This window comes from Rhinoderma darwinii, unplaced genomic scaffold (genome assembly GCF_050947455.1).
Source record: "Rhinoderma darwinii isolate aRhiDar2 unplaced genomic scaffold, aRhiDar2.hap1 Scaffold_2732, whole genome shotgun sequence".
Taxonomy (NCBI): Eukaryota; Metazoa; Chordata; class Amphibia; order Anura; family Rhinodermatidae; genus Rhinoderma; species Rhinoderma darwinii.
Window position 1 is genome coordinate 1 of NW_027463025.1, and position 26,463 is coordinate 26,463.

A 26,463-nucleotide genomic window follows, 5' to 3' on the forward strand; every position below is an offset into this window, starting at 1 on the left:
CAGAGATTGTCTAGACTTATACATTGTAACAAACCCTTAGCTGTGTGAGCAGGACAGGTTATCTGGCTCTGAATCTTGACAAGTAATGCTCTCATTCATGAGCAGCAAGCAGAGATCTTGGAAATGGTGAGGAACTGAAACAGTCTCCAAGTTGCAGAACTTTTCAATATATATTGATGTACAGGAGACTGCGCTGGCCCTTTAGAACCACTTGGGGTCCCGGTGGCCCCCTCAGCAGTAATTCACCCGCTTAGTACGGGAAACAGCCATCCCCCTGGATTAACCCTTCACTAATAAGACAACGCAGAAAAGCGGCGAGATCTGGGGCCGCGCCGTCTCTTAGTGACCGTCATGTGACATTGATTTTATGGACCGGAGCTGCGCTATTATATAGTCACATGGTTCACATAGCGTTCCTCTTAAAGTGACGGCGCACACACTAGTCCCAGATAAGGAGGCCGCTATATGTGATGAATTACACGACCGCGCAGCCGATATAACCAGATAATTGGGTTTTGTGAGCTCCTCACTGGAAGGCGAGCGCTGTAGGTGACGCAGTGACGTGATATCCGTGTGCGCCGCGTCTCGTGTGGGGTGACGGATGCAGTAACGGGGCTTGTGTCTGCCGCAGGCTCATGTCGGTGGAGGAGGAGCTGAAGAAGGATCACGCCGAGATGCAGGCGGCCGTGGACTCCAAGCAGAAGATCATCGATGCCCAGGTGGGTGCGCGTGTAAGAGAGGGCGGATCATTGTATGCCACGCAGCGGACGCTAGGTCTCCACCTAATGGAGCCAATGATGAGAGCGGCGGCGTATATGGTCGCTACAAACAGGGCGAATACTCCGCATATCCCCCCTACAACCCGCGCCAAGTAGTGGTACACAGCTCCGCTGCAGAAGTATGCGTTACCCCACGGGCGTTGCCATAACAACACACTCCCGCTGTTCTCCCTGCAGCCCGACCAGGTGCTGTGATTGGCTGCAGCAGTCACATGTGATGCAGGGAGACAGACGGCGTGTTGTTATGGCAACGCCTGGGGGAGAAGTATAGACAGGTTTTTTTTCTGCTGCAAAAATCACAAGATTAGCCGTTTATTGTAGGCGTACAGAGAACGGCCGGGGGCGGCAGCGTACAGAGAACGGCCCGGGGGCGGCAGCGTACAGAGAACGGCCCGGGGGCGGCAGCGTACAGAGAACGGCCCGGGGGGGGGCAGCGTACAAGAGAACGGCCCGGGGGGGCGGCAGCGTACAGAGAACGGCCCGGGGGGCGGCAGCGTACAGAGAACGGCCCGGGGGCGGCAGCGTACAGAGAACGGCCCGGGGGGGCAGCGTACAGAGAACGGCCCGGGGGGGGGCAGCGTACAGAGAACGGCCCGGGGGGGGGGCAGCGTACAGAGAACGGCCTGTGCGGGGGGGGCAGCGTACAGAGACGGCGGGGGTGCAGGTACAGAGGGGCCGGGGGGGGCAGCGTACAGAGAACGGCCCGGGGGGCGGCAGCGTACAGAGAACGGCCCGGGGGGCGGCAGCGTACAGAGAACGGCCCGGGGGGGGGGCAGCGTACAGAGAACGGCCCGGGGGGGGCAGCGTACAGAGAACGGCCGGGGGGGCGGCAGCGTACAGAGAACGGCCTGTGCGGGGGGGGCAGCGTACAGAGAACGGCCCGGGGGGGGGCAGCGTACAGAGAACGGCCCGGGGGGGGGGGGCAGCGGAAGAGAACGGGGGGGGGGCAGCGTACAGAGAACGGCCCGGGGGGGGGCAGCGTACAGAGAACGGCCTGAGGGGGGGCAGCGTACAGAGAACGGCCGGGGGGGGGGCAGCGTACAGAGAACGGGGGGGGGGCAGCGTACAGAGAACGGGGGGGGGCAGCGTACAGAGAACGGCCCGGGGGGGGCAGCCGCACAGAGACGGGGGGGGGCAGCGTACAGAGAACGGCCGGGGGGGGGGCAGCGTACAGAGAACGGCCTGGGGGGGGGGGCAGCGTACAGAGAACGGCCCGGGGGGGGGGCAGCGTACAGAGAACGGGGGGGGGGCAGCGTACAGAGAACGGGGGGGGGGGCAGCGTACAGAGAACGGCCTGGGGGGCGGCAGCGTACAGAGAACGGCCTGTGCGGGGGGGGGGCAGCGTACAGAGAACGGCCTGTGCGGGGGGGGGGCAGCGTACAGAGAACGGCCTGTGCGGGGGGCAGTGTACAGAGAACGGCCTGTGCGGGGGGGGGGCAGCGTAACAGAGACCGGGCCTGTGCGGGGGGGGGCAGTGTACACAGAACGGCCTGTGCGGGGGGGCAGCGTACACAGAACGGCCTGTGCGGGGGGCTGCGTACACAGAACGGCCTGTGCGGGGGGCTGCGTACACAGAACGGCCTGTGCGGGGGGGCCTGCTTACACAGAACGGCCTTGTGCGGGGGGGCTGCGTACACAGAACGGCCTGTGCGGGGGGGGCAGTGTACACAGAACGGCCTGTGCGGGGGCTGCGTACACAGAACGGCCTGTGCGGGGGCCAGCGTACACAGAACGGCCTGTGCGGGGGGCTGCGTACACAGAACGGCCTGTGCGGGGGGCGGCAGCGTACACAGAACGGCCTGTGCGGGGGGGGGCTGTGTACAGAGAACGGCCTGTGCGGGGGGGGGCTGTGTACAGAGAACGGCCTGTGCGGGGGGGGGCAGTGTATACACAGAACGGCCTGTGCGGGGGGGGCAGTGTACAGAGAACGGCCTGTGCGGGGGGGGCAGTGTACAGAGAACGGCCTGTGCGGGGGGGGCAGTGTACAGAGAACGGCCTGTGCGGGGGGGGGCAGTGTACAGAGAACGCCCTGTGCGGGGGGGCAGCGTACACAGAACGGCCTGTGCGGGGGGGCTGTGTACAGAGAACGGGCCTGTGCGGGGGGGGGGCAGCGTACAGAGAACGGGGGGGGGGCAGCGTACAGAGAACGGGGGGGGGGCAGCGTACAGAGAACGGCCTGGGGGGCGGCAGCGTACAGAGAACGGCCTGTGCGGGGGGGGGGCAGTGTACACAGAACGGCCTGTGCGGGGGGGCAGCGTACACAGAACGGCCTGTGCGGGGGGGCTGCGTACACAGAACGGCCTGTGCGGGGGGGCTGCGTACACAGAACGGCCTGTGCGGGGGGGGGCAGTGTACACAGAACGGCCTGTGCGGGGGCCAGCGTACACAGAACGGCCTGTGCGGGGGGGCTGCGTACACAGAACGGCCTGTGCGGGGGCCAGCGTACACAGAACGGCCTGTGCGGGGGGGCTGCGTACACAGAACGGCCTGTGCGGGGGGCGGCAGCGTACACAGAACGGCCTGTGCGGGGGGGGGGGCTGTGTACAGAGAACGGCCTGTGCGGGGGGGGCTGTGTACAGAGAACGGCCTGTGCGGCGGGGGCAGTGTATACACAGAACGGCCTGTGCGGGGGGGCAGCGTACACAGAACGGCCTGTGCGGGGGGGGCAGTGTACAGAGAACGGCCTGTGCGGGGGGGGCAGTGTACAGAGAACGGCCTGTGCGGGGGGGGCAGCGTACACAGAACGGCCTGTGCGGGGGGGGCTGGTACAGAGAACGGCCTGTGCGGGGGGGGCAGTGTACACAGAACGGCCTGTGCGGGGGGGGGCTGCGTACAGAGAACGGCCTGTGCGGGGGGGGCTGTGTACAGAGAACGGCCTGTGCGGGGGGGGGGGCAGTGTACACAGAAACGGCCTGTGCGGGAGGGGGGCAGCGTACACAGAACGGCCTGTGCGGGGGGGGGGCTGCGTACAGAGAACGGCCTGTGCGGGGGGGGCTGTGTACACAGAACGGCCTGTGCGGGGGGGGGCTGCGTACAGAGAACGGCCTGTGCGGGGGGGCTGTGTACAGAGAACGGCCTGTGCGGGGGGGGGCAGTGTACACAGAACGGCCTGTGCGGGGGGGGGCAGCGTACACGAACGGCCCTGGCGGGGGGGGGCTGCGTACAGAGAACGGCCTGTGCGGGGGGGGGGCTGTGTACACAGAACGGCCTGTGCGGGGGGGGGCTGCGTACAGAGAACGGCCTGTGCGGGGGGGGCTGTGTACACAGAACGGCCTGTGCGGGGGGGCAGCGTACACAGAACGGCCTGTGCGGGGGGGGCTGTGTACACAGAACGGCCTGTGCGGGGGGGGGCTGCGTACAGAGAACGGCCTGTGCGGGGGGGGGCTGCGTACACAGAACGGCCTGTGCGGGGGGGGCTGCGTACACAGAACGGCCTGTGCGGGGGCTGCGTACACAGAACGGCCTGTGCGGGGGGCTGCGTACACAGAACGGTTCTCCCTGTATGTTGCGAGTTAATCTTCCGTTTTCCCCGTTGCAGGAGAAGCGCATCGCCTCACTGGACGCCGCCAACGCCCGGCTCATGAGCGCCTTAACGCAGCTGAAAGAGAGGTACAGCATGCAAACCGTAACGGGATCTCCCCCACAAACCCGACTAAGTTACAGATCACAGAGAACGGCGAGTTCCGGAACAGCAGTAATTGTTAACGCGGCGGACTGGACGCCAGGACTGGTGCATTGTGGGAGCGCCCGTGTGCGGAGGACGAGGTCATTCGATGATTCGTTATTTGGATCCCGTCACTTATTTTAATGTTACATCAGATTTTTAATTCCTGCTCAGAATGTAGCGAGACACTAAAGCCTGCTGCTACTGTCTCAGCTCGGAGGATCACGACCGATAGTAAGTGCCCCCCACCCCCCCCCCGTTCACATTACACTGCCCTCCCCCCGCTGCCAGCCGGCCTCATTATCCAGCGCTCGGGGCCCGAGGGACTACTACTCTCATCAGGCTATAGGACGTCTGTGGTGGACGTGTACATTTACCTGTGGAATAAAAGATTCTTTATCAGAACAAGTCCCCTGTCTGCAGATTATAAAGGGGATCTCCGGGGGACCCAATACAATCCTCATCTAGCAGAGTTGTGTCCGCGGGGCGTGTAGTGGAGCCGACATCAGCAATCAGCACAAATGTTACAGATGTGTCCTGCAGAAGCGGCGAATGAAGACGACGAGAATCGGGAGGATGAGCAGCGGCCGCATGTTACCCGCTTATCGGGGGGGGGAGACGAGCAGCGGCCGCATGTTACCCGCTTATCGGGGGGGGGAGACGAGCGCGCCGCATGTTACCCGCTTATCAGGGGGGTAGGGGGAGTTTTTCCGTGTTTTAGGCCGCAGTCACACGCGGCAGGTTTTCTACAGACATTTTGCGCGGACGTCCCCCGGGAGACAGCGACCGGCGCTTCCCAGGATCGGCGGGGGGGGGGGGGGGATGGCTGCGTGTTTGGTCCACAGACTTCAATGGGGAACAGAAATTCTGCAGTAAAGTCTGCATCGCGTGTCCCGGACTGTGAGCGCCTCCGCGGGGGACACGTTAAGTACTGAATCCGCAGGTGAACGCGCAGCAATATCGTACGGGTCGCTGTGATTTCTGGACGGATTTACCGGCAGGTTTTTTTTCCCGATTCTGCTGCAGATTTTTCCACCTTTGTCCTGTGGGAACACAACCCTACGAGGAGCGGCAGCGTCGTCTTAGGAGAAGCTCTGAAACTTTCTATATAACTGGCGATTCATCACCATTTTTGCATCTCTGCTTTTTGTCAGTGAATGAAAACATTTATAGCTTAACATCCAGAGGCAGAAATCAGCACAGACCTATTAGTTCCCAGAGCTGAGGGTTTGTAACATGTGTAGACAATCCTCTGGGAGCGGAACAGTCTGGGACTCCGCTGACACGCGGTAGAACCGTCAGAGATTTGTGCTGCTGCTGCGTTCAGCTCAGAGGATGATCATTGGAATCTTCAGCTGTGTGAGCAGGACTAGGTCAGGACGGGTTTCCAGCCTCTGGATATAAACAAAAGATCTTCCATTTATCGACAGCAAGCAGAGATCTTAACATGTGATACATTGAAACAGCAGAACTCACGTCCAGGAGACCGCGGCGCCGCTCCCGTTACATCAGCGTCCCGTCTACGGTAGGACACACAGTTTTTTCCCGTATATGGCGCCAATATATTCAGTAGCGCTGTACAGAGATGTTCCCAATTGCAGGAAACCCTGTCAGACCGGTGCGGGCGCCGAGCGCGACCACCGACCCCCGAACGTCACGACTTGTCACTTTGTGTTACACGGCACGTGTCTGCATCCGGCGCATGATTTACGGGAGGTCGCCGCAGTCCTGGACTCCCTCCTGTCCCTCCCGGTTCTGCTCGGACATTTAGGGCGGCACTTGCGCCATCACGTTACGTTCATCCCTCAATATTTCATTTTTATTGTTAAACAAGCAATTTTAGGTCGAGTCATAAAACCGCCAATTTGCAGTGAATAGAAGCCGACCGCTCGCTCCGAAAAGACGATGAAGCAGAAATCCGTGACATCTAGCGCCGATCCATTCTGACACCCGCCGCGGTGCTGACGTCGGAGCAGAACTTTATGTCTAATGGAAAGAGAAAAAAATAACGGACGAGCGGAAGGTGAAAAACCCTCAAGTCCGAGCAGGAACGGCCGCAAAGATAATAGAGCAGAGCGCAACGTCCCGAACAACTACTGCACTCATCATCCGTACAGCGCCATCTTACAATGTGTGTCGGACGCTTCACATCACGTTTTATGGGCGTGGCGATCAGTAATAAGGCGCCAAATTAGTGACACAAAAGAACGAGAGACGTGTCCGGCAAGACGCGGCAAATTTATCATACAGCGTGCGGCACCGACACGGCAGGAACTGCGCCAAATTACAGTCAAACTGTCTAAATAAAAGGGAGAATCCGGGATCATCATATCGATAACCGATCCTCAGGAAAAGCCACAAATATTACATCAGACCCCCGCTGATGGAACGATCCGGCCACCAATAGTCATAACCCCGCCCCAATGTTTATAATATACAAGTCCTGACCACAGGAGCTTACACTCTACAAGAGGTGGGGGAGGGGATACAAGTGATCCCACATTCGTCACTTTATCTGCGTTTGTGTTTTTCATGTCCTGTTCTCTAGTCACATCTAAAGCTGCTTCCACAATTCTGCTGATTTGCCATTTAACAGAGAGCATTTTTGCGCAGCTTCGGCCGCATTCACACGCGGCGGAGTGTAAAAAACAACAACACGATGGGAACAGGGACGGAGATTTTCCTACTCACATTAAACATCCGGTTGCTGAATTCTTTGCCAAAAACGCTACCACGAAGCCGAATGCGAATCCAGAGCTCCCACAATGCATTGCTCTCTACTCAGGAAAGCAGCAGAATTGTGGAACTCCGCCTCAGTCCTAAATGGAAGAAAACAAAAAATGGATTAAAAATTGTGGACAAAAAGTAAAAAGAAGTTTTTGTGTTCATGTAGGACGATGGGTGTGTCTGTCCAGAGCTGGAAATGTTAGGAGTCGCAGTACACGCCCCCCCCCATACCGCAGGTTCCTTCTATTGAGACTCAATTCTTCTAGAAGCGTCGCAGTGTAACGGACGACGCGCTGCCGCTCCCGTGTAACGGACGACGCGCTGCCGCTCCCGTGTAACGGACGACGCGCTGCTGCTCCCGTGTAAAGGACGTGCTGCAGCTCCCGTGTAACGGACGACGCGCTGCCGCTCCCGTGTAACGGATGACCCGCTCCCGTGTAACGGACGACGTGCTGCCGCTCCCTTGTAACGGACGACGCGCTGCCGCTCCCGTGTAACGGACGACCCGCTCCTGTGTAACGGACGACGTGCTGCCGCTCCCGTGTAACGGACGACCCGCTCCCGTGTAACGGACGACGTGCTGCCGCTCCCGTGTAATGGACGACGTGCTGCCGCTCCCGTGTAACGGACGACGTGCTACCGCACCCGTGTAAAGGACGTGCTGCCGCTCCCGTGTAACGGACGACGCGCTGCCGCTCCCGTGTAAAGGACGTGCTGCCGTTCCCGTGTAACGGACGTGCTGCCGCTCCGTGTAACGGACGACGCGCTGCCGCTCCCGTGTAACGGACGACGCGCTGCCGCTCCCGTGTAAAGGACGCGCTGCCGCCCCGTGTAAAGGACGCGCTGCCGCTCCCGTGTAAAGGACGAAGTGCAGCCAGTGTGGATTCTGGGTAAATATTATTTCTTTCTTTCACAGTTTCCCTTAGAAAAAAATATATTAAACACAATTCACCGTATTCCAGAACGACTTTATATTTGGGGAAACGCGAAGAATCTAAAAGTTGCGACACATCCGGACGAGGAGCGACGAGCGGCCCAGACCCTCCCCCACCAGCTCTATATACCGAGTGCAAGATATAGACCACCGACCAATGTAGAATGACCCCGAGCTCCTCCGTGGTGGGGGGGGGGGGTCACACAGACCCCGAAACTGCTGCACAGAAACCTCAAACGAAACCAGAGACAATATCAACCAATAACTTTGCTGCTTTTAGGAAAGGGGGGGGGTCCAAACAACGGAGCCCCCACCCCAGAGAACATACAGTGTTGGAGCTTTACATCTGCAGAGACTGCCGCACAGAACAAGCGCGACCACTCAGCACCCGCGTGCAGGGAACCGGCGGCCATTCATGAATATACTTTAAATAATGAGGAGAAACATTCGGATGCCGCTTCCTCCCGCCTCATCGCCGGTTACACAGAAATAACTCTCAGGTTCCTGATCTGCAGTCAGAATATCATTCCAGTCACATCACGCTATGGAGACAACCAGTTCTGCTCCACCTGCTGCATTCATTGTCATTTTAGTGTTTCATCATTGAGACAAGTCGGCTCTGCAGTCCCGTATGGTGGCAGCAGGGGGCGATGATCTCCACATAGTTTATAGACTACTCTGGGGCGTGGTTCCTATATACTATATACTGTGTATATACAACCAATGTGACGTCCCGCTGGTTCCTCCACAATAAACATTTCTCTGTTTAACTCCTTGTCTTTCTCCATGGAAGCTGCAGGTAGCAGAGGTGGAGACAGATAGCAGAGGTGGAGACAGATAGCAGAGGTGGAGACAGATAGCAGAGGTGGAGACAGATAGCAGAGGTGGAGACAGGTAGCAGAGGTGGAGACAGGTAGCAGAGGTGGAGACAAAAAACCGCACACACGCCAAGTGATTATATAAAGAAGAAAAAATATGTAAACTCATTTACACCCGGCGGGGTGGGGGGGGGGGTGTCTCGTGTGGTGGAGAAATAGGCAAACAAAACCTCTAAAAAAATAAAAACAACACATCCCCCCTCCACACCACATCCTGCTCCATCTCCGCTCCGCCACATCCCCCTCCAGCCCACACATCCCCCTTCACCACATTCTTCTCCGCTCCGCCACATCCCCCACCACATCCTGCTCCTCCTTCTGCCCCCACTCCACCACATCCCCCTTCCACACCACATCCTGCTCCCCCTCCACCACATCCCCCTCCTCCTCCTCCTCCACCACATCCCCCTCCAATAAAAACATAGGCACAAAAACACTCCGTCGATAGAACACGAAGCACCGGCGCAATCACGGCGAGACAGGAAATATGAGGATCCCTAGATGTCAGCGGAGACCTGGAACACCCCCAAACAAAATACCCTAAGAACAGTGGAGTCATCGCCCCAAAAAGAGAAGCTCCCATAACACCGTGCAGCACCCGCCAGTGCGTTTATTACACCCGTTTCTCGCCTTATACATTAAGGAGGAACATTCAGAACGAGCGATGCAGACGTCCGCACCGGAGAACGGGCAGCTGCGCGCGGCCACCATTTTATTAGCTCATGACGGAAAACCTACAACAAATCCGCTACATGTGAAGGCAAACGATCACTGCAGGTAAAACGCATCCGGCCATTTCTCGGGATTGTCCAGAACGATCCATTGCAACAAACCCATCACCCGCTCAAACAAACAGAACATTAAAGGGCCGGTACAGAAACGTCATCACGGACCATAAAAAATAAAAAATCATGCGACCTTCTAATAGATGTTGAAAATTGCAAATTTAAGCCATGTTCTTGCTGACAGTGAATGAGAACCTCTATTATTCCCATCTAGAGATTAAGACCTCATCCTGCCCTAGTCCTTCTTGCATAGCTGAGGGTTTGCGTCAGTGTATCAGTGCAGGTAAGAACTATCAGCCTGGAGAGATCGGTGCTGCTTCTGTGTATAGGCTACGCTGACACATTGTGCAGACCCTCAGCTGTGAGCAGCACTACGTTAGGTTTTCTGCATCCAGATACAAATATGAAGCAACCAGAGATCTTGAAAATAATATATAGAAAGTTGCAGAATGTTTCCTTCTACACGACGACGCACCAAGTTCAGGACGAGGACCTCCCGCATGTAACAGAACGTCTGCTGCTCCCTGGTATCAGCCATTTCAGGCTGGGGAGCAGCTGACTGTCCTACAATGGGGGCAGAAACCTCCCCTCCCCCATGACGCCTCATGTCACTTCTTACCAGTGCGGCGAACATTAACCATTTATGTTTCCACTCTGGCCGGTGAGGGTTACCGGCCCTTTAAATATCAATATGGTGGTTCATGCGCGTCGCGGTTTTTGTTTATCTGCCACCGCGTCCAAGACATTTAAATCGTTCATCAGAATGGCCCTTAGACTGGAGTTATTCGCAGTTATCAGCCGGGCCTGCGCTTACAACTAATCTAGAAAACGGCAACTTATTCCGAACGCGACGCTCGTCAGACGGAATCCGCAAAACACAGATATCGCATAACACACGGAAAAAACAAATGACGATCACCGCACGCAACAGCCCGGCACTAATCCGGCTTGAGAAGACGCCAGCCGGACCTCCCCCTCTAACTTAACTGATGGCGCTCCTCTGCTACATGTCAGGCGGTCTCGTTCACATCCGCGTTGGATATGGCGTTAGGAGCCCCATCACAGATTCCGCCACAAGCCGCGCCATTTAGTCCGGAAGAAAAACGAACGAACACTAAAGACAATGATATGTAGTGGTTCAGAGCGCACAAGATCCGGTAGGTGCACAAACACTGTCCCAACGCAATTACGTAGTAAATAAATATTCGGCGCACAATGTGACGATTTTAGCAAATCTTTCGGTTTTATTTTATTGATGCCAGAGGTTTACTGCGACGTTTCGGTCGTATATTAGACCTTCATTGGGCACTCGTACCTCCTTCTAGTAGCGTTTTACCGCTTTGTTATGGCGCCATAACTGCTACTAATCTACACAGTGCCAACGACTGGATGAACCGGTCACCAGGAGGTACAAGTGCCTGATGAAGGTCTAATATACGACAGAAACGTCGCAGTAAACCTCTGGCATCAATTTTTGATAAAATAAAACCGAAAGATTTGCTAAAATCATCACTTTGTCTTTAGTAGTAAAGAAATATTCGGCACAGAATGAGTTGAGAGTCCGTCGTGGATCCATCACTGCGGCCCCTCATTCTCAGGATCGGGGGTCCCAGAGGTCGGGACTACGCCGTCACTAGAGAAGATAAAGGGGTTTTCGAACGATCGTGACGTCATTCGCGCGGTTCCCGGATTAGTGGACGCGGCCGTGACAACTATGACAAATGGTGAAGATGAGAGACCAGGCCAAACGATCAGCAACTACAACTCCCATCATCCCAAGAGGGTGAAGATCCAGTGGAATAAAAAAAATGAAAAACAGAACGGAGACCTGCACCAGAGACAATGACTGAGGAGGCCGCACAACCCACCAGGAGATCCACAGGGCAATGTACGGGAGTCAATTAGCCTGTGGATCTCCTGATGGGCGGTGTGGCCCCGTGCACAGCCCCTCAGTAGATCCACAGACAACACAACCCGAGCACATTCACAGAGCAATGTACAGGGCCCACACAGCCCCTAAGGAGATCCACTGGGCAATGTATGGGGGCCACAAATCCCCTCAGGAGATCCACAGGGCAATGTACAGGGGCCACAAATCCCCTCAGGAGATCCACAGGGCAATGTACAGGGGCCACAGCGCCCTCAGAATATCGACAGGGCAATGTACGGGGGCCACAGCACTTCAGGAGATCCACAGAGCAATGTACGGGGGTCACACAGCCCCTCAGGAGATCCACAGGGCAATATACGGGGGCCGCAAATCCCTTTCAGGAGATCCACAGAGCAATGTACGGGGGCCGCACAGCCCTTCAGCAGATCCACAGAGCAATGTACGGGGCCACACAGTCCCTCAGGAGATCCACAGGGAAATGTGCGGGGGCCACACAGTCCCTCAGGAGATCCACAGAGCAATGTACGGGGGCCACACAGTCCCTCAGGAGATCCACAGAGCCCCTCAGGAGATCCACAGGCTGATTGGCTTCCGTACATTGCTTTGTGGATCTCCTGAGAGCGCTGTGGCCCCCATACATTTCCCTATGGATCTACTGATGGGCTGTGTGGGCCCTGTACATTAATTACCCTGTAGATCTTCTGTGGGTTCTGTGGCCCCCATACATTGCCCTGTGGATCTCCTGAAAGGCTGAGTGGCCCCGTACATTGCTGTGAATCTCCTGAAGGGCTGTGTGGCCCCCGTACAATTCTGTGTGGCCCCCGTACATTGATCTGTGGATCTCCTGATGGGCTTTGTGGCCCCGTACATTTCTCTGTATGGCCCCCGTGCATTGCCCTGTGGATCTCAGGGGCTGTGTGGCCCCGTACACAGCCCCTCAGTAGATTTACAGACCAACGTACCAGACCACACAACTCGAGCACATTCACAGAGCAATGTACGGGGGCCACACAGCCCCTAAGGAGATCCACTGGGCAATGTATGGGGGCCACAAATCCCCTCAGGAGATCCACAGGGCAATGTACAGGGGCCACAGCGCCCTCAGAATATCGACAGGGCAATGTACGGGGGCCACAGCACTTCAGGAGATCCACAGAGCAATGTACGGGGGTCACACAGCCCCTCAGGAGATCCACAGGGCAATATACGGGGGCCGCAAATCCCTTTCAGGAGATCCACAGAGCAATGTACGGGGGCCGCACAGCCCTTCAGCAGATCCACAGAGCAATGTACGGGGCCACACAGTCCCTCAGGAGATCCACAGGGAAATGTGCAGGGGCCACACAGTCCCTCAGGAGATCCACAGAGCAATGTACGGGGGCCACACAGTCCCTCAGGAGATCCACAGAGCCCCTCAGGAGATCCACAGGCTGATTGGCTTCCGTACATTGCTTTGTGGATCTCCTGAGAGCGCTGTGTCCCCCATACATTTCCCTATGGATCTACTGATGGGCTGTGTGGGCCCTGTACATTAATTACCCTGTAGATCTTCTGTGGGTGCTGTGGCCCCCATACATTGCCCTGTGGATCTCCTGAAAGGCTGAGTGGCCCCGTACATTGCTGTGAATCTCCTGAAGGGCTGTGTGGCCCCCGTACAATTCTGTGTGGCCCCCGTACATTGATCTGTGGATCTCCTGATGGGCTTTGTGGCCCCGTACATTTCTCTGTATGGCCCCCGTGCATTGCCCTGTGGATCTCAGGGGCTGTGTGGCCCCGTACACAGCCCCTCAGTAGATTTACAGACCAACGTACCAGACCACACAACTCGAGCACATTCACAGAGCAATGTACGGGGGCCACACAGCCCCTCAAGAGATCCACAGAGCAATGTACGGGGGCCACACAGCCCCTCAAGAGATCCACAGAGCAATGTACGGGGGCCACACAGTCCTTCAGAATATCCACAGGGCAATGTACGGGGGCCACAGCCCATTAGGAAAGCCACAGGGCAAAGTATGGGGGCCACACAGCCCTTCAGGAGATCCACAGAGCAATGTACAGGGGCCACAGCGCTCTTTAGACTATCCAGAAAGCAATGTACGGGGGCTACAGAAATGTACGGGGCCACAGAGCCCATCAGGAGGTCGAAAGAAAGCAATGTTCGGGGGCCACAGCACACACAGATCAATGTACAGGGACACACAGCCCGTCAGGAGATCCACTGGGCAATGGACAGGGGCCACACAGCCCCTCAGGGGATCCACAGGGCAATATACGGGGGCCGCAAAGCCCTTCAGTAGATCGACAGAGCAATGTACGGGGGCCACACAGTCCCTCAGGAGATCCACAGAGCAATGTACGGGGGCCACACAGTCCCTCAGGAGATCCACAGGGAAATGTACGGGGGGCCACACAACCCTTCAGGAGATCCACAGGCTGATTGGCTTCCGTACATTGCTTTGTGGATCTCCTGAGAGCGCTGTGGCCCCCATACATTTCCCTGTGGATCTCCTGAATGGCTGAGTGGCCCCCTACATCGCTGTGGATCTCCTGATGGGCTCTGTGGCCCCTGTACATTGCCCTGTGGATCTCCTGAGGGGCTGTGTGGCCCCTGTACATGACTGTGAATCTCCTGAAGGGTTGTGTGGCCCCCGTGCATTGCCCTGTGGATCTCCTCAGGGACTGTGTGGCCCCTTACACAGCCCCTCAGTAGATCCACAGACCAACGTACCAGACAACACAACCCGAGCACATTCACAGAGCAATGTACAGGGACCACACAGCCCCTCAGGAGATCTACAGGGTAATTAATGTACAGGGCCCACACAGCCCCTCAGGAGATCCACAGAGCAATGTACGGGGGCCACACAGCCCCTCAGGAGATCCACAGAGCAGTGTACGGGGGCCACACAGCCCCTCAGGAGATCCACAGAGCAATTTATGGGGGCCACACAGCCCCTCAGGAGATCCACAGGCTGATTGGCTAGCGTACATTGCTTTGTGGATCTCCTGAGAGCGCTGTGGCCCCCTGTGGATCTACCGATGGGCTGTGTGGGCCCTGTATATTAATTACCCTGTAGATCTTCTGAGGGTGCTGTGGCCCCCATACATTGCCCTGTGGATCTCCTGAAAGGCTGAGTGGCCCCCCTACATCGCTGTGGATCTCCTGAAGGGCTGTGTGGCCCCCATACATTTCTGTGTGGCCCCCGTACATTGATCTGTGGATCTCCTGATGGGCTTTGTGGCCCCGTACATTTCTCTGTTAGGAGATCCAGAGCAATGTACGGGGGCCAAACAGAAATGTACGGGGCCACAAAGCCCATCAGGAGATCCACAGATCAATGTACGGGGGCCACACAGAAATGTACGGTGGCCACACAGCCCTTCAGGAGATTCACAGCAATGTACGGGGCCACACAGCCCTTCAGGATATCCACAGCGATGTATGGGGCCACTCAGCCTTTCAGGAGATCCACAGGGCAATGTATGGGGGCCACAGCACCCTCAGAAGATCTACAGGGTAATTAATGTACAGGGCCCACACAGCCCATCGGTAGATCCATAGGGGGCTACAGCGCTCTCAGGAGATCCACAAAGCAATGTACGCTAGCCAATCAGCCTGTGGATCTCCTGAGGGGCTGTGTGGCCCCCATACATTGCTCTGTGGATCTCCTGAGGGGCTGTGTGGCCCCCGTACATTGCTCTGTGGATCTCCTGAGGGGCTGTGTGGCCCCCGTACATTGCTCTGTGGATCTCCTGAGGGGCTGTGTGGCCCCCGTACACTGCTCTGTGGATCTCCTGAGGGGCTGTGTGTCCCCCGTACATTGCTTTGTGGATCTCCTGAGGGGCTGTGTGGCCCCCGTACACTGCTCTGTGGATCTCCTGAAGGGCTGTGTGGCTCCCGTGCATTGCCCTGTTGATCTCAGGGGCTGTGTGGCCCCGTACACAGCCCCTCAGTAGATCCACAGACCAACGTACCAGACAACACAACCCGAGCACATTCACAGAGCAATGTACGGGGGCCACAAAGCCCCTAAGGAGATCCACAGAGCATCGTACGGGGGCCACACAGCCCCTTAGGAGATTCACAGGGCAATGTAAAGGGGCCACAGCGCCCTCAGAATATCCACAGGGCAATATACGGGGGCCACACAGCCCTTCAGGAGATCCACAGAGCAATGTACGGGGGCCACACAGCCCCCCAGGATATCCACAGGGCAATGTACAGGGGCCACACAGCCCCTCAGGAGATCCACAGGGCAATGTACGGGGGCCACAAAGCCCATCAGGAGGTCGACAGAAAGCAATGTACGGGGGCCACAGCACCCACAGATCAATGTACAGGGCCACACAGCCCGTCAGGAGATCCACAGGGCAATGTACAGGGGCCGCACAGCCCTTCAGGAGATCCACAGAGGGGCCACACAGCCCCTCAGGAGATCCACAGGGAAATGTCTTGGGGCCACACAGCCCTTCAGGAGATCCACAGAGCAATGTACGGGGACCACACAGCCCTTCAGGAGATCCACAGAGACATGTACGGGGGCCACACAGTCCCTCAGGAGATCCACAGAGCAATGGATGGGGGCCACACAGCCCCTCAGGAGATCCACAGGCTGATTGGCTTCCGTACATTGCTTTGTGGATCTCCTGAGAGCGCTGTGGCCCCCATACATTACCCTGGGGATCTACTGATGGGCTGTGTGGGCCCTGTACATTAATTACCCTGTAGATCTTCTGAGGGTGCTGTGGCCCCTGTACATTGCCCTGTGGATCTCCTGAGGGGCTGTGTGGCCCCCGTACATGACTGTGAATCTCCTGAAGGGTTGTGTGGCCCCCGTGCATTGCCCTGTGGATCTCCTCAGGGAATGTGTGGCCCCTTACACAGCCCCTCAGTACACAGCCCCTCAGTAGATCCACAGACCAACGTACCAGACAACACAACCCGAGCACATCCACAGAGCAACGTACGGGGGCCACACAACCCCTCAGGAGATCCACAGAGCAACGTACAGGGGCCACACAGCCCCTCAGGAGATCCACAGAGCAATGTACAGGGGCCACACAGCCCCTCATGAGATCCACAGGCTGATTAGGAGATCCACAAAGCAATGTACGGGAGCCAATCAGCCTGTGGATCTCATGAGGGGCTGTGTGGCCCCCGTACATTGCTCTGTGGATCTCCTAAAGAGCGCTGTGGCCCCTGTACATTGCTCTGTGGATCTCCTAATGGGCTGTGTGGGCCCCGTACATTGCTCTGTGGATCTCCTAATGGTCTGTGTGGCCCCGTACATTGCCCTGTGGATATCCTGAGGGGCTGTGTGGCCCCCATACAAAGCCCCTCAGTAGATCCACAGAGAAATGTACGGGGCCACAAAGCCCATCAGGAAATCCACAGATCAATGTACGGGGGCCACACAGCCCCTCAGGAGATCCACAGGGCAATGTACGGGGGCCACACAACCCCTCAGGAGATCCACAGAGCAATGTACGGGGGCCACACAGCCCCTCAGGAGATCCACAGGGCAATGTACGGGGGCCACAGCACCCTCAGAAGATCTATATGGTAATGTACAGGGCCCACACAGCCCATCAGTAGATCCACAGGGCAATGTACGGGGGCCACACAGTCCCTCAGGAGATACACAGAGCAATGTACGGGGCCCACACAGACCCTCAGGAGATCCACAAAGCAATGTACGGAAGCCAATCAGCCTGTGGATCTCCTGAAGGGCTGTGTGGCCCCCGTACATTGCTCTGTGGATCTCCTGAGCGGCTGTGTGACCCCCATACATTGCTCTGTGGATCTCCTGAGGGACTGTGTGCCCCCCGTACATTTCTCTGTGGATCTCCAGAAGGGCTGAGCGGCCCCCGTACATAGCCATGTGGATCTCCTGACGGCCTGTGTACACATTGATCTGTGGGTGCTGTGGCCCCCGTACATTGCTTTCTGTCGACCTCCTGATGGGCTTTGTGGCCCCGTACATTTCTCTGTGGCCCCCATACATTGCCCTGTGGATATCCTGGGGGGCTTTGTGGCCCCCGTACATTGCCCTGTGGATATTCTGAGGGCGCTGTGGCCCCTGTACATTGCCTTGTGGATCTCCTGAAGGGCTGTGTGGGCCTCATACATTGCTCTGTGGGTCTCCTGAGGGGCTGTGTGGCCCCCGTACATTGCTCTGTGGATCTCCTGAGGGGCTGTGTGGCCCCCGTACATTGCTCTGTGGATCTCCTTAGGGGCTGTGTGGCCCCCGTAAATTGCTCTGTGGATCTCCTGAGGGGCTGTGTGGCCCCCGTACATTGCCCTGTGGATCTCCTGAAGGGCTTTGTGGCCCCCGTACATTGCCCTGTGGATCTCCTGAGGGGCTGTGTGGCCCCCATACATTGCTCTGTGGATCTCCTGAGGGACTGTGCGGCCCACGTACATTGCTGGGGATCTCCTGAGGGACTGTGTGGCCCCTCCGTACATTGCTCTGTGGATCTCCAGAAGGGCTGTGCGGCCCCCGTACATAGCCCTGTGTGGCCCTGTACATTGATCTGTGGGTGCTGTGGCCCCCGTACATTGCTTTCTGTCGACCTCCTGATGGGCTTTGTGGCCCCCGTACTTTTCTCTGTGCATCTCTTGATGGGCTCTGTGGCCCCGTACATTTCTCTGTGGCCCCGTATATTGCCCGGTGGATCTCCTGAGGTGCTGTGTGGCCCCCGTACATTGCCCTGTGGATATTCTGAGGTCGCTGTGGCCCCCGTACATTGCCCTGTGGATATTCTGAGGGCGCTGTGGCCCCGGTACATTGCCCTGTGGATCTCCTAAGGGGCTGTGTGGCCCCCGTACATTGCCCGGTGGATATCCTGGGGGGCTGTGTGGCCCCCGTACATTGCCCTGTGGATTTCCTAATGGGCTGTGTGGCCCCGTACATTGCCCTGTGGATATTCTGAGGGCGCTGTGGCCCCTGTACATTGCCTTGTGGATCTCCTGAAGGGCTGTGTGGCCCCCGTACATTGCTCTGTGGATCTCCTGAGGGGCTGTGTGGCCCCCGTACATTGCCCTGTGGATCTCCTGAGGGGCTGTGTGGCCCCGTACATTGCTCTGTGGATCTACTGAGGGACTGTGTACGGGGCCACACAGCCCCTCAGGATATCCACAGGGCAATGAATCGGGGCCACACAGCCCCTCAGGAGATCCACAGAGCAATGTTCAGGGGCCACAGCGCTCTTTAGGAGATCCACAAAGCAATGTACGGGAGCCAATCAGCCTGTGGATCTCATGAGGGGCCGTGTGGCCCCTGTGTATTGCCCTGAGGATCTCCTGAAAGGCTGTGTGGCCCCGTACATTGCTGTGAATCTCCTGAAGGGCGGTGTGGCCCCCGTACATTGCTGTGTGAATCCCGTACATTGCTGTGTGGATCTCCAGAGGGGCTGTGGCCCCCGTACTTTGCTCTGTGGATCTCCTGAAGGGCTGTGTGGCCCCCGTTCATTGCCCTGTGGATATCCTGAGGGGCTGTGTGGCCCCCGTACATTGCCCTGTGGATATCCTGAGGGGCTGTGTGGCCCCCGTACATTTCCCTGTGGATATCCTGAGGGGCTGTGTGGCCCCCTTACCTTGCTCCGCGTATCTCCTGACTGGCTGTGTGGCCCCATACACAGCCCCTCAGTAGATCCACAGAGCAATGTAAGGGGGCCACACAGCCCCTCAGTAGATCCACAGGGCAATGTACGGGGGCCACACAGCCCCTCAGGAGATCCAGAGCAATGTACGGGGGCCACACAGCCCCTAAGGAGATCCACAGAGCAATGTACGGGGGCCACACAGCCCCTCAGGAGATCCACAGAGCAGTGTACGGGGGCCACACAGCCCCTCAGGAGATCCTCAAAGCAATGTACAGGGGCCACACAGCCCCTCAGGAGATCCACAGAGCAATGTACGGGGCCCACACAGCCCCTCAGGAGATCCACATATCAATGTACGGGGCCACACAGAAATGTACGGGGGCCACACAGCCCTTCAGGAGATTCACAGCAATGTACGGGGCCACACAGCCCTTCAGGAGATCCACAGCGATGTATGGGGCCATTCAGCCTTTCAGGAGATCAACAGGGCAATGTATGGGGGCCACACAGCCCCCTCAGGAGATCCACAGAGCAATGTACGGGGGCTACACAGCCCCTCAGGCGATCCAGAGCAATGTACAGGGGCCAAATAGAGAAATGTACGGGGCCACAAAGCCCATCAGGAGATCCACAGCAATGTACGGGGCCATACAGCCCTTCAGGAGATCCACAGCAATGTATGGGGCCACTCAGCCTTTCAGGAGATCCACAGGGCAATGTATGGGGGCCACAGCACCCTCAGAAGATCTACAGGGTAATTAATGTACAGGGCCCACACAGCCCATCGGTAGATCCACAGGGGGCCACAGCACTCTCAGGAGATCCACAAAGCAATGTACGCTAGCCAATCAGCCTGTGGATCTCCTGAGGGGCTGTGTGGCCCCCATACATTGCTCTGTGGATCTCCTGAGGGACTGTGTGGCCCCTGTACATTGCCCTGTGGATCTCCTGAAGGGCTGTGTGGCCCCGTACATTGCTCTGTGGATTTACTAATTGGCTGTGTGGCCCCCGTACATTACCCTGTGGATATTCTGATGGCGCTGTGGCCCCTGTACATTGCCTTGTGGATCTCCTAAGGGGCGGTGTGGCCCCCGTACATTGCCCTGTGGATATCCTGAAGGGCTGTGTGGCCCCCGTACATTGCTCTGTGGATCTCCTGAGGGGCTGTGTGGCCCCTGTACATTGCTCTGTGGATCTCCTGAGGGGCTGTGTGGCCCCCGTACATTGCTCTGTGGATCTCCTGAGGGGCTGGGTGGCCCCTGTACATTGCTCTGTGAATGTGCTCGGGTTGTGTTGTCTGGTACGTTGGTCTGTGGATCTACTGAGGGGCTGTGTAAGGGGCCACACATTCCCTGAGGAGATCCACAGGGCAATGCACGGTGGCCACACAACCCTTCAGGAGATTCACAGTCATGTACAGGGGCCACACAGCCCCTCAGGAGATCCACAGGGCAATGTACAGGGGCCACAGAGCCCATCAAGAGATCCACAGCGATGTAGGGGGGCCACTCAGCCTTTCAGGAGATCCACAGGGCAATGTATGGGGGCCACAGCACCCTCAGAAGATCTACAGGGTAATTAATGTACAGGGCCCACACAGCCCATCAGTAGATCCACAGGGAAAGGTATGGGGGCCACAGCGCTCTCAGGAGATCCACAAAGCAATGTACGGAAGCCAATCAGCCTGTGGATCTCCTGAGGGGCTGTGTGGCCCCCATGAATTGCTCTGTGGATCTCCTGAGGGACTGTGTGGCCCCCGTACATGTCTCTGTGGATCTCCTGAAGGGCTGTGTGGCCCCCGTACATTGCTCTGTGGATCTCCTGAAGGGCTGTGTGGCCCCCAGACATTTCCCTGTGGATCTCCTGAGGGGCTGTGTGGCCCCCGTACATTGCTCTGTGGATCTCCTGAAGGGCTGTGCGGCCCCTGTACATTGCCCTGTGGATCTCCTGACTGGCTGTGTGGCCCTGTACATTGATCTGTGGGTGCTGTGGCCCCCGTACATTGCTTTCTGTCGACCTCCTGATGGGCTTTGTGGCCCCCGTACTTTGCTCTGTGTATCTCCTGATGGGCTCTGTGGCCTCCGTACATTGCCCTGTGGATCTCCTGAGGGGCTGTGTGGCCCCTGTACATTGCCCTGTGGATATCCTGGGGGGCTGTGTGGCCCCCGTACATTGCTCTGTGGATCTCCTGAAGGGCTGTTTGGCCCCCGTACATTGATCTGTGGATCTCCTGTTGGGCTTTGTGGCCCCGTACATTTCTCTGTGTGCCCCCGGTAAATTGCTCTGGATCTCCTGAGGGGCTGTGTGGCCCCGTACATTACTCTGTGGATCTACTGAGGGGCTTTGTATGGGGGCCACACAGCCCCTCAGGATATCCACAGGGCAATGTACGGGGCCACACAGCCCATTAGGAGATCCACAGAGCAATGTACGGGGCCCACACAGCCCATTAGGAGATCCACAGAGCAATGTACAGGAGCCACAGCGCTCTTTAGGAGATCCACAAAGCAATGTACGGGAGCCAATAAGCCTGTGGATCTCATGAGGGGCCGTGTGGCCCCTGTATATTGCCCTGAGGATCTCCTGGAAGGCTGTGTGGCCCCGTACATTGCTGTGAATCTCCTGAAGGGCTGTGTGGCCCCCATACTTTGCTCTGTGTGGCCCTGAACGTTGCTCTGTGTATCTTCTGAGGGGCTGTGTGGCCCCGTACATTGCCCTGTGGATCTCCTGCAGGGCTGTGTGGCCCCCGTTCTTTGCTCTGTGTGGCCCTGAACGTTGCTCTGTGTATCTTCTGAGGGGCTGTGTGGCCCCGTACATTGCCCTGTGGATCTCCTGCAGGGCTGTGTGGCCCCCGTTCATTGCCCTGTGAATGTCCTCGGGGTTTGTGGCCTGGTACGTTGCTCTGTGGATCTACTAAAGGGCTGTGTACGGGGCCACACAGCCCCTCAAGATATCTACAGGGCAATGAACGGAGGCCACAGCCCCTCAGGAGATCCACAGGGCAATGTACGGGGGCCACACAGCCCCCGAGGAGATCCACAGAACAATGTACGGGGGCCACACAGCCCCCAAAGAGATCAAAAGAACAATGTACGGGGGCCACACAGCCCCTGAGGAGATCCACAAGGCAATGTATGAGGGCCACACAGCCCCTGAGGAGATCAACAGGGCAATGTACGGGGGCCACAGCGCCCTTTAGAAGATCCACAAAGCAATGTACGGGAGCCAATCAGCCTGTGGATCTCCGTGGGGGCCGTGTGGCCCCTTATGTCGCTGTGGATCTCCTGAAGGGCTGTGTGGCCCCGTACATTGCTGCAGATCTTCTGAAGAGCTGTGCGGCCCCTGTACATTGCTCTTTGGATCTCCAGAGGGGCTGTGGCCCTCGTACATTGCTTTCTGTGGCTCTCTTGATCGGCTTTGTGGCCCCCGTACTCTGCTCTTGTGGCCCTGAACGTTGCCCTGTGGATTTCCTAATGGGCTGTGTGGGCCCCGTGCATTGCCCTGTGGATCTCCTGATTGGCTTTGTGGCCCCCGTACTCTGCTCTGTGTGGCCCTGAATATTGCTCTGTGGATCTCCTGAGGGGCTGTGTGGCCCCCATTCATTGCCCTGTGGATCTCCTGAGGGGCTGTGTGGCCCCGTATACAGTCCCTCAGTAGATCCACAGAGCAATGTACGGGGCCACACAGCCCCTCAGGAGATCCACGGGGCAATGTACGGGGGCCACACAGCCCTTCAGGAAATCCACAGGGCAATATACGGGGGCCACACAGCCCCTAAGGAGATCCACAGAGCAATGTATGAGGCCCACACAGCCTTTCAGGAGATCCACAAGGCAATGTACAGGGGCCACAGCGCCCTCAGAATATCCACAGGGCAATGTACCGGGGCCACACAGCCCATTAGGAAATCCACAGGGCAATGTACGGGGGCCACACAGTCCCCCCAGGATATATCCACAGGGCAATGTACGGGGGCCACAGCGCCCTCAGAATATCCACATGGTAATGTACAGGGGCCACAGCGACCTCAGAATATCCACAGGGCAATGTACCGGGGCCACACAGCCCCTCAGGAGATCCACAGGGCAATGTACGGGGGCCACAGAGAAATGTACGGGGCCACAAAGCCCATCAGGAGGTCGACAGAAAGCAATGTACGGGGGCCACAGCACCCACAGATCAATGTACGGGGGCCACACAGCCCTTCAGGAGATCCACAGAGCAATGTACGGGGGGCCACACAGCCCTTCAGGAGATCCACAGAGCAATGTACGGGGGGCCACACAGCCCTTCAGGAGATCCACAGAGCAATGTATGGGGGCCACACAGCCCCTCAGGAGATCCACAGGCTGATTGGCTTCCGTACATTGCTTTGTGGATCTCCTGAGGGGCTGTGTGGCCCCGTACACAGCCCCTCAGTAGATCCACCGAGCAATGTACGGGGGCCACACAGCCCCTCAGGAGATCCACAGAGCAATGTACGGGGGCCACACAGCCCCTCAGGAGATCCACATATCAATGTACAGGGCCCACAGTCCCTCAGGAGATACACAGAGCAATGTACGGGGGCCACACAGACCCTCAGGAGATCCATAGAGCAATGTACGGGTGCCACCCAGAGAAATGTACGGGGCCACAAAGCCCATCAGGAGATACACGGATCAATTTACGGGGCCACACAGTCCCTCAGTAGATCCAGAGCAATGTACGGGGGCCACACAGAGCAATGTAAAGGGGCCACACAGCCCCTCAGGATATCCACAGGGCAATGTACGGGGGCCACACAGCCCCTCAGGATATCCACAGGCCACACAGCCCATTAGGAGATCCACAGAGAAATGTACGGGGCCCACACAGCCCTTGAGGAGATCCACAGGGCAATATACAGGGGCCACAGCGCTCTTTAGGAGATCCACAAAGCAATGTACGGGAGCCAATCAGTCTATGGATCTCATGTGGGGCCGTGTGGCCCCTGTATATTGCCCTGTGGATCTCCTGAAAGGCTGAGTGGCTCCGTACATCAATGTGGCTCTCCTGAAGGGCTGTGTGGCCCCGTACATTGCTGTGAAACTCCTGAAGTGCTGTGTGGCCCCCGTACTTTGCTCTGTGTGGCCCTGAACGTTGCTCTGTGTATCTTCTGAGGGGCTGTGTGGCCCCCGTACATTGCCCTGTGGATCTCCTGAGGGGCTGTGTGGCCCCCGTACATTGCCCTGTGAATGTCCTCGGGGTGTCTGGCCTGGTACGTTGCTCTGTGGTTCTACTGAGGGGCTGTGTACGGGGCCACACAGCCCCTCCGGATATCTACAGGGCAATGTACGGGGGCCACACAGCCCCTCAGGATATCTACAGGGCAATGTACGGGGGCCACACAGCCCCTCAGGAGATCCACAGGGCAATGTACGGGGGCCACACAGCCCCTCAGGAGATCCACAAAGCAATGTACGCGAGCCAATCAGCCTGTGGATCTCATGAGGGGCCGTGTGGCCCTGTATATTGCCCTGTGGATCTCTTGATGAGTTTTGTGGCCCCATACATTGCTTTGTGCATATCCTGAGGGACTGTGTGGCCCCTGTATATTGCCCTGTGGATCTACTGAAAGGCTGTGTGGCCCCATACGTCGCTGTGGATCTCCAGAGGGGCTGTGGCCCCCGTACAGTGCTTTCTGTGGATCTCCTGATCGGCTTTGTGGCCCCCAACATTGCTCTGTGGATCTCCTGAGGGGCTTTTTGGCCCCCGTTCATTGCCCTGTGGATATCCTCAGGGGCTGTGTGGCCCCGTACACAGTCCCTCAGTAGATCCACAGAGCAATGTACGGGGCCACACAGCCCCTCAGGAGATACACAGAGCAATATACAGGGGCCACACGGCCCCACATGAGATCCACAGGCCGATTGGCCCCCGGACATCTTTCTGTGGAGCTCCTAATGGGCTGTGTGGGCCCCGTACATTGCTCTGTGGATCTCCTGAGGGGCTGTGTGGCCCCGTACATTGCTCTGTGAATGTCCTCGGGGTGCGTGGCCTGCTACGTTGCTCTGTGGATCTACTGAGGGACTGTGTACGGGGCCACACAGCTCCTCAGAATATCCACAGGGCAATGAACGGGGGGCACACAGCCCCTCAGGATATCCACAGGGCAATGAACGGGGGCCACACAGCCCCACAAAGCAATGTTCATGGCCACACAGAGCAATGTACGGGGGCCACAAAGCCCATCAGGAGATCCACAGGGCAACGTTCAGGGCCACAAGAGCAGATCTCCTGAGTGGCTGTGTTGGCCCCGTACATTGCCCTGTGGATCTCCTGAGGGGCTGCGTGGCCCCCGTACATTGCTCTGTGGATCTCCTGAGGGACTGTGTGGCCCCGTACATTGCCCCTCAGTAGAGCCACCGAGCAACGTACCAGACCACACAAAAACCGAGGACATTCACAGGGCAATGTACATTATATATACACATCTATCCAGCACATCTCCAGGTCTATTATACATCATATATATATATCTATACAGCACATCTCCAGGTCTATTATACATTATATATATATAATCTATCCAGCACATCTCCAGGTCTATTATACATCATATATACATCTATACAGCACATCTCCAGGTCTATTATACATCATATATATATCTATACAGCACATCTCCAGGTCTATTATACATCATATATACATCTATACAGCACATCGCCAGGTCTATTATACATCATATATATATCTATACAGCACATCTCCAGGTCTATTATACATCATATATATATATATATATATATCTATACAGCACATCTCCAGGTCTATTATATATCTATACAGCACATCTCCAGGTCTATTATACATCATATATACATCTATACAGCACATCTCCAGGTCTATTATACATTATATATATATCTATACAGCACATCTCCAGGTCTATTATACATCATATATACATCTATACAGCACATCTCCAGGTCTATTATACATCTATACAGCACATCTCCAGGTCTATTATACATTATATACACATCTATACAGCACATCTCCAGGTCTATTATACATCATATATACATCTATACAGCACATCTCCAGGTCTATTATACATTATATATACACATCTATACAGCACATCTCCAGATCTATTATACATCATATATACATCTATACAGCACATCTCCAGGTCTATTATATATCTATACAGCACATCTCCAGGTCTAT

General features: G+C 56.9%; 1 protein-coding gene across 1 annotated transcript; it reads left to right on the top strand.

The window, feature by feature from the left end:
• Positions 1-372: 372 nt before the first annotated feature.
• Positions 373-4,728, top strand: LOC142703270 (disabled homolog 2-interacting protein-like). Its single transcript, XM_075848230.1, has 2 exons — positions 373-719; positions 4,318-4,728. The coding sequence occupies exons 1-2, from the start codon at positions 636-638 to the stop codon at positions 4,585-4,587; spliced, it is 354 nt and encodes a 117-aa protein (XP_075704345.1). The 5' UTR covers positions 373-635; the 3' UTR covers positions 4,588-4,728.
• Positions 4,729-26,463: the final 21,735 nt, after the last annotated feature.